This window comes from Amblyomma maculatum, chromosome 6 (assembly GCF_055883805.1).
Source record: "Amblyomma maculatum isolate TAMU_Amacu chromosome 6, ASM5588380v1, whole genome shotgun sequence".
In the NCBI taxonomy this organism is placed as follows: Eukaryota; Metazoa; Arthropoda; class Arachnida; order Ixodida; family Ixodidae; genus Amblyomma; species Amblyomma maculatum.
The window spans coordinates 69,119,118-69,128,000 of record NC_139349.1 but is presented as its reverse complement, the minus strand read 5'-3'; the positions used below and the strand labels follow the sequence as shown (position 1 = coordinate 69,128,000).

At 48.4% G+C, this 8,883-nt stretch overlaps 1 protein-coding gene across 1 annotated transcript in view; it reads left to right on the top strand.

Annotated features, from left to right (window-relative positions):
* The first annotated feature begins 1,202 nt into the window (after positions 1 to 1,202).
* LOC146185973 (uncharacterized) overlaps positions 1,203 to 8,883 on the top strand; it is a 162,631-nt gene continuing 154,950 nt past the window's right edge. Inside the window, exons 1-2 of the mRNA XM_084606901.1 lie at positions 1,203 to 1,329; positions 1,448 to 1,581. Coding sequence (XP_084463027.1) covers positions 1,500 to 1,581 — 82 coding nt within the window. The 5' untranslated portion in view covers positions 1,203 to 1,329; positions 1,448 to 1,499. The remainder of the gene's footprint in view (positions 1,330 to 1,447; positions 1,582 to 8,883) is intronic.

Below are 8,883 nucleotides of genomic sequence, written 5' to 3'. Positions count from 1 at the left end.
TTGTCGACAAATTCAGTCTAGCGTTGTATGGAAACTGGGCCGCCATCCTGAGGCCGAACTTAAAGCTGTACTCTTCTGTACAAATAGTAACACAGCACAAAGAATTCCAGCACTGAGTGCAATTCAACGCACCACTGGCGCATAAACAGCTAGAGCACCTTCGTTTTCCGAAGCGTCTTATAGAAGGGTCGTCGCCGCACCGTTACCTTTTATTTTTTATTTATACACTTTTGGCACAAATTTAGCCAACATGCGCTTCGCACCTAACGGATTTTCGCTCGTGCTACCGCCTTTTATTTTTATTTTTCATCATGTTCCGCTCTCTAATTTTGTAATATGAAATCCAACGCAATATGTGCGCTGTTCAACTGATCGGACACAAGTGGGGAACTAGCGTATAGCAGCGTAGGGACTTGGCCCTATCCTGTGGTGCGATTGCCACTTTCTATGAGCGTGTTTTAGAATGGATTACGCCTTTGACGCAGTGCATTTCTTGCTTACTATCCACGCCTCGATGTAATGCAAGAATAAATAGATTATTCTATACTATCACTACAAAAAAAAAAAAAGAAAGAAAAATAGAGAGATTTCGACAAGTGTGTATCATTTTCTTTTTTTTTTTTTCCGACTTTGTGGCATAAATATCCCAGAAAGTCGTTCGAGTTCAGTGAGTGTACCGCTGTCTGGTCACCAGATAGGTGTGCACATTCACTCACTGGAAAAGAGTCTGACGATGCATGAACGCGCTCCTGAAAGGCCTGTATTCGCCGCACTGGGCTTTTATTTTATTTTTATATTTTTGGCAAATAAGCTACTCAAGAAATGCAGTCAGACAATGAGGTGTTTAATTAGAGTGTTGGCGAGAATGCGAAAGATCATTTTATATTCGCGGGATACTGAAACAAGCGATAATCATCTGTCTTTATACCGTAAAAGATCGAGTAAAGTATTGAAGAAAGATGTTCGGGCGCGCTCGCTCGTTTATTCGTAATTGTCACGAATAAATTTCTGGAGAGAGGACAGAACGACCGTTAAGTCCGTGTTGTTGACTTTGTTGATAATTGCACATGCGTTATATGCGCCTCTGCTTTTCAGCGTCCTTTGAATTTTGCATATGCCGCAGCTTGCGCCGACCGTGGAAGCGGGGGTTCGCGCCCCATGCGTTTTAGCATATTTATATGTCAGAAGCTCGTGCGTGCAGGCATGCAGCTGTGTGTTTGCAGTCTCCCTCTTTCTTCATTCAGCGGACAATATGACTGCTGTGCCGATTTTAAACCGGCCTCAATATTTCCGCCTTCAACGCCCTTCCGCGTGTTGCTGCAGTCTGTTGTGAGTAGGAGGTCTCGCAAATACGTATACACGCCGTTTCTTTAGTATGTGCTCGCGGTTTCCTAGCGCCTGTGTTGGTCGTTCCTTATTTATTTATTTTTCTCTCTCTTTGCTGCAGGTAAGCTTCACAAAGTGCCGTGTGTGTACACTGGGAGGGAAACCGCCGGGAAATGACGTTAAAGAGTCTGGGAGGCTGCCGTCGCTTCAACGTTGCACCGAACGACGACTTTGCCGAGTGGAGGTTCCACAAAGGTAACCAGGCTCTTTAAATGCAGTCCTCAAAGCCGTTGCAGTTCGCCTGTTCTTTCAACCTCCTGTTCGTTCAACCCTCAAAATAGTTTCTTACTCTGCCTGTTTCAAAACAGAGGTATCTGGCCATTAACCTCCCAGAACTGGGCGGTTACAAATAACGACAAATTAATATCGGGTAACTTGAATTCGTTCACGTACGCGGCCAGCGTGCAACTCACGGTAATTTTATTGCATTTCGCCTCCTTCGAAATTCGGCCACTTTGGTCGGTGCTCGGTCCCGCAGGATTGTCCTCAGCAGTTGGACGCCGTAATACCCACTAAACCCATTTGACTGGTTAGCGCTGAACTGATTCTTCAGTGCTGGACAGCAGTTTCTTCAGGAGACACAGCATTCTAATATTTGAGTGAGACTGGTACTGTTCTCACTTTCTTCTTGACGTGTATTCGAGGTAAAGGAAGATCTTATTTACTTACAGCGAAAACTCTTAGGAATTAGGTATGGAATGTTTTGTCGGCGACTGTCGGGCGTTACGGCGCAGGACGTGTAGCAGAAGACGTAGCTCGAATGCGCCGTGGTCCTCGCGGCCCATGTCTCTGCCAGCTTCTATAGTTCGAGCGTTACAAGACGCCTTTTTCTCGCGCCGTGGCGCCGTGCAGCGCCGGCGCGGCGTCACGAAGGGCGCCTCGGAGGAGGCGGCGCGCTGCCGTTGCCTCGTGCCTCGGCTCCACTCCCCTGCGCTCCCCGTCCCACCGGCGCGCGCTTTAGCGTCGAGCGGCGGCGTAAGGAGCGCGTGCGCGCTCCCGCCCTCATTTGCATATCGGGCAACGGCGGCGGCGCGATGTTCTCCTGCGCGCGAGCAAATATTCTCAAAGGCACCGCCCCGCGCGGTGGCTGGAGGGGCGCCGCCATTTGCATATGAATCAACGGGCGCGCGCCGCCGAGCACCGGAAAATTCCCCCGGTGCACCGGTGCGCGGGGGTGCACCGGTTTCCTTTCTCTCTCCCCACCGATGGCGGGAGTGTATGAACCCCACTGTTTCTTTATATATTTATTTCTCTTATCGTTCCTCGGGGGGAGCTCGGCCTGGAGATAGCTCTGCTGTTGTGCCGCGTTGTCTGTCAACAGCCTGCGCGAAATTCGTCGTCATCCACCGCGGTTGTGTGTGTACTTATGTATAGGCATACGAGATCTCCGGTGCCAAGTGTGCTCAGTGGCGACGATTTGATGAGCGGGGACCGGATGGGAGACGGCGAACTTCATTTTGAGAGCCTTTGTTATCTTCTCTTTCTTTTATCAGAGGGAAGATTCGTGCTTGAAAGTGCTATTTTCAGCCGGTTTCAAACTCTTGTGACACTGCTGCCGTGGTTTTTATCGCTCCGCCCTTGAATAGCCCCTTGACATTTCTTTTTATCTCCATTCTGTGTACAGTGGGAATGCAAAGAAATAGGCACTCGTGTTTTAATCGCCGCTCTGTAGTGTTTTTTTTTTTTTTTCACCTTTCCAACTATTTCATATTATCTGTGCAGCGTAACTAGATTATGTTAAGGTTCTTGTGATGCTTCGTCGTTCCTAACGTCTTAGTGTTAGTAATCGACCCCACGGCAACCACATTCAGACATCATGTGTGTTTCCACTTAAATTGACTGTCTTACTTCAACGTTGGACTGTAGCGTAAGCCTCGCGCATTGTAAACCAGGTAAGTTGTTTAGAGTCATTGCTTATAACTAGAGCTTCGATTGATTGTCTTGAGCCGAAAAGGCTCAAAACAATCAATCAATCAATCCCCCTTCGAGATTTTTCTATTGAAGCATTATTTAAGTAGGGAAAAAAGTGACTCAGATAATATTTGAGCAGGCTCTCATTTCTTTTTCTGTTTTATTTTTTTTTTTTATTTTTTTGCAAACGGCGTGTAACACCGTTGGCTAGGCAACTACATGTCAACCCAGTCTTTTATAATGAACTATCACTTGCTCCCCCTGCCCCCCCCCCCCCCCTTTTTTTTTTTCGACAGCGCCATCAGTTAGCTATTTTTTTTATTTTATTTTCAATGTCCGTATCACTTCCTTCTTTTGAGTGCAGCTGATTACAATAGTATCTAGCTGGGTAATTCATCGCCATCATCGTCAGCTGGATTATACCCACTGCAGGGCGAAGGCCCCTCCCATATTCCTCCAAATAACGCGGTCTTGGGCTAGCTGCATCCACTTGACCCCTGCGAACTTAACCTCATCCGCCCACCTAACTTTCTGCCGCCTCCTGCTACTCCTTCCTTCCCTTGGAACGCAATTTGTTGCCTTAGGCGACCATCGGTTATCCTCTCTTCGCACTACGTGCCCTGCCCATGTTCATTTATGCTTGATTTCCACTAGAATGTCATTAACTCGAGTTATTTCTCTGATATACTGTGCGCGCTTCCTATCTCTTAACTTTAGACCAACAATTTTGCGTTCCATAGCCCTCTCTGTTGTCCTTTCTAAGTAGAACCCTTTTCGTTAGCCTCCACGTTTCAGCCCCATAGGTGAGTACAAGTAAGATGCAACTGTTGTATATATTTTTCTCTTCAGCGATATAGGTAAGCTTTGCTAGTCGTAATTTGCGATTACTTGCCAAATTCATTCCATCCCAACCTTATTCTCTTAGTTATTTCCTTTTCATGGTCCAGATCTGCGGTTACTACCTGTCCTAAGTAGATATATTCGCCTACCACTTCCAGTGCTTCGATATCCATTGTAAACTGCTGTTCTTTCGTGAGACTGTTCAACATTAGCTTAGCCTTCTGAATATTGATTTTTAAGCCTACCTTTCTTCTTTTCCTGTCTAGGTTATCAATCATTCTTTGTAGTTCATCCCCCGATTTACTTAGCAAGGCAATGTCATCAGCAAATCACAGATTACTGAGGAGAGATTACTCCATCTACTCTTATCCCTAACTGCTCCCATTCCAAGTCTATAGATACTTCCTCTAAGCAAGCTGTGAACAGTACTGGTGAGATCGTATGTCCTTACCTAACACCTTTTTTTTTATGGGAATTTGGTTACTTGCTTTTCGCAGAACTATGGTTGCTGTGCAGCCACTAGATATCTTCTAGTACTTTCACATACGGCTCGTCTACACCCCGAGTTCGTAATGCCTGCATGACTGCCGGAGTTTCTACTGAGCCAAACGCTTTTTCCTAATCAATGAATGCTATGTATAAGGGCTGGTTATATTCCGGTAATTTTTTTTTTTTATTACCTGGTTGATAGTATGGGTATGGTCGATAGTAGAGTACCCTTTCCGAAAACTTGTTTGATATTTTGCTTGATTGAAGTCTAAGGTTGTCTTGATTCTTTTAGCGATTAACTTAGTAAATACATTATGCGTAACAGTTAGTAAGCTGATTGGTCTGTAATTTTTCAAGTTCTTAGCATCCCCTTTCTCATGAATCAAGATAATGTTGGCATTCTTTCATGATTCAGGCACCGTCGATCACACGTACCAGATATTGCGTATACAGAGTGGCCAGTTTTTATAGCACGATATTCCCTCCGTCCTTCAACAAATCTGTACCTGATCCTCCCCAGCCGCTTTCCTCTTTTCTTAGTTTCTAAAGCTTTCTTAACCTCATCCTTCGTCAGTGGCGGAACGTAGTCTTATTGCATTGCTAAATCTGCTGGTCGGGATCGTTCATGATAAACTCCAAGCCTCTTTTCACAGCACAGGAATGCCACGTTGTGTCGCCGAAAAGGGAATTAAGGAAACGTCAATTGATTCGCAGGAAACCCAGCGTTCGCTGAAAAACAAAAAACTAAAGAGGGGAGATGCACATAAGGACTGCATTTCGTAATTAACAGCGGGAAACGTTCTTCGAATTACTCCTATAACCAGCTACATGCATGCACTGCTGTGCTATGTGTAGCCAGACCGCCGCCGGACCTGAAGTGTTTCGCGTAAAGCGTGAAGTTGTCGCGTGAAGTTTGTCGCTTCATTCTTGAGACCTACCCAAGTATCCTCGAGCGTATGCCCGGTGCGCGCGAGTTCCCTAGTGCGCACCGACTTCACATGATGTCCACATGATATCCACATGATCACCTTTCGCCACTTGGTTCGCGTGTTTGCTGCTTGAAGAGTGTGCGCGGTGAATTCTCCGCTTGTTGCTCGCCTTCGCCTCAAGGTGCCCCCATCCGCGGCCGAATACGAATGAAAGGGCCCGCGCGAGCGCTTTCATTGGACGCCGTCCAAAGGCAAGGAGGCTTTGTCTACATCAAGCGCGGACAGCTGCGCGCTGGTACAAGGGGGCTGGTACGAAGGCGTCGACGTGCTTGTGCAACCCCTGCGAGCACATCTTCGCTATCCTCGTCTCCTGACATGCAGGTCAGCTGCTTGTCTGGTGTGGCACGGACGCACTGCACGCAGTGGCAACCCTGACATGCATCTTGAGATAGTTGCAGCTTAAATGCCACGAATAAACCGCTCCCCTGTTTGTCACTTTCCTTTTTTTTTTTTTTCCCCAGTTCGGGCCTGGTGTATTGAAGATAATCTTACATTGCGATGAGTTCTTACTGGGGCTGGTTAGTATGTCAGCCTTACTGTTTTGGAAAGCGCTCGCAGCATACAAGGAAAAGGACAGACACTCGCAACGAGGCGCTCGTCGTGCGTGTTTGTAAACGCTTTTTTTTTTTTTTATGCAGCGAGCACATTCCAAAGCCGTAATTTGTGTATTGGCACAGTTCTCCGCTTCGAGATTTAGAATATTTAATATTTAGAATATTCTTAATCATCAGGCAGTACTGTGTACTGCCAGACTTTGTCTTAAGCCTGCAGCCACTGCTGGTTTAGCAGTGCTGACTATTTGTGCCAACGTACCGATGAGATAAGGGTAAATGATGATAGTTTGTGACGCTGTCACTATGGTACGTTATATCTATGCCACGTCGCTGTATGACGTCACGCGATCCAAGTGCATTTCTTGCAACGTTATTTCTTTACAGCTTCTGATTTTCCTTCTGAGGGTCCGCGCAGGTTTTTCAGTAGCGAGGAGGTCGCGCTGCGATTGGAACACGTTCCGTCGAAGGACACCGCGCGTGCAAATGGTGTGTCACCTCTGACTGTCGTCGTCCTCGGACCCTTGAGCCAGTGGCCCGCGGTATCCGTCGCTGAAAGAAGGCTCAGGGGGCGCCTGCTTTCGAGCTCTGCTGCCACTGACCCCTTGGCTATGACCTGTAGAGGTAGCGTTGCGTAGCTGTTGCCGCGATAAACGGTTTGGTTGCCTGGCGACCTTCCTTCTCTTCCCTCGCCCTCTTGCTCCCAAGCCTCCTAATTCCGCGATAATTAATCGCAGCGGATTATCTCCGCCTCCCTAATCCCGCTGCCTCTCTCTTTCTCTTCTCCCCGTTCGTGATTTGCAGAGCCGAAGGTATGAGATGTTTTTTTGCTTTTGTTTTTCTTCTTCCTTGCCATCGACCTCCTCTCCCCGGGCACGGATTCCGGCGCTCCTGTCGCTCGTTTTCCTTCCCTTCCTCCTACTGCTCCCCATCCTCGTTTCTCGTGGTACGGGCCGCCTCCTTCGGCGCTCGTCCTTTCGCCAGATCTCGGGTCGGCTGGCCGATGGCGCACGTATACGTGTTTACGGCCACCGGCGAAATGTGTCAGCCAAACGTGGCCGCTTACGCCGATCCCTGGTCGGGGCAAAAACAACCGGATTACGTTGGCCTGCTCGACGGCGTGTGCCCGAGCGGGGTCGGCCGTTGCCCCTGGCATGCTTACTGCGGACCCCTGCGTGCGCATGCACAGCGAGTGCCCTCCCTTCGTGCCCTTCCTTTGAAGGCGTTGCTTTCGCGAATTCTTCACACCTCAGCAACCTGCTCTCGACACGAGGCTTGGCGGCTGGTTTTCTTATCCTTTATTGTTTGTCTATACGGGCATTTCTAATCACTGTAAAGAGCATGCTGAGCGCCAAAATCGCTTCCGTGGTCAATTTGAAAACAAAGACCGGTGTCCGGACAGCCGATACCGTGAAAAGAATGATTTCTTTTCTATTTTCTTTTCTTTTTGAACATGAAATGTATCAAGAGATATACTTGTAGAAACCTTGGTGTAGCACTATGGTTCTCGTCTATGGTTCTCGTCGTTTTGCTGTTCCGCTGTGGTTTTCGGTATCGGCTGGTGTCAGCCTCAAACCTTTTTTTTTCTTTCTTTCTTTTTGAAACTGATTTTTGATTTCGATAGCGACGCTGTTTTCGGTCGATAGTCGCAGGCTGCCTAGACTTAGGCTGCAGGCCGCTCGGTAGTTTTCGAGTTGTCAACAAAGACCAAAGATAGTGGGACAAGATGTTCCCATTGTACAGCGGAACTGGTTGTCTGTCCCCTTTGAAGAAAATTAGTCGTTTGCGCCGGCGGACTCATTCCTCTCATTTTCCCCGCTTTATGGGCCGTCAAAATAATGTGTGATGCGTCTACTCGGGGACAAGTTTGCTCGTGCCATTTTCCGCTGTGTTCTAAGCGTCCCTTCCACCAACATATCCCCTTTCCACTCCGTCTCGCGCCCGTGTGCTCGTGCACGCTCCTGTGGTCTGTCGCTTGCTTTAATACTATTTTTTTCTTCCAACGCCGACCGTCTCCGAACAATGACGGCAGTGCATCACTTTCGTGTTCTGCAACATGTCATAGCCCCGCATTAAAGAATAAATATGCCCTATCTCTGTTTGCCGACCACACACGCACAGACATGGACACCTATCTGATCTCATTACATGCCTCCTGGGGACGCGCGTGTGCGTAGGTTTATGTGCTCGCGCGGACACAGTATACACCCTTCGCTTTCGGCCGCTGCGGACGAAGCAGAAAGCAGCCCGGTGCTCCTTTTGTTCGCGTTGCAACAGTGGAGCCCGTCTCGAATTGAATCCTCGTGGAAGCGCCCTATTCAGTTCGACGACGCAGCCGCTTTTTGTTGACGACCGGGCGGCTGTGGTGCGTGCTCGATCCGCGCACCCAGTTCGAAGCGCGCGTCGGCCTCGTCGGCACGTGGCGTTCGTGCGTTCGTTCGGAGTGGCCTGTTGCTGCTTGACCATTTCAATTTCTCATTGTGCTCTCACCTCCCCCACCTTCGTCCGAGAGGCTCCTTTTACACGCAGTTCATATGGGTGTACGGTCATCTCTGTTCTGGCGAAAAGGGAGCAGTTTTCATAGGTTCTGATGTGTGTCGACTCTCGAGGCTCTCATCCACTGCGCGCCTCTTTTCAACGAGCGAATTTAAGGGACTCGCAAGAGCTGCTCGTCGCGACCGCAGCAGGACTATAAGATTGGCATGAACTCCCGCTGC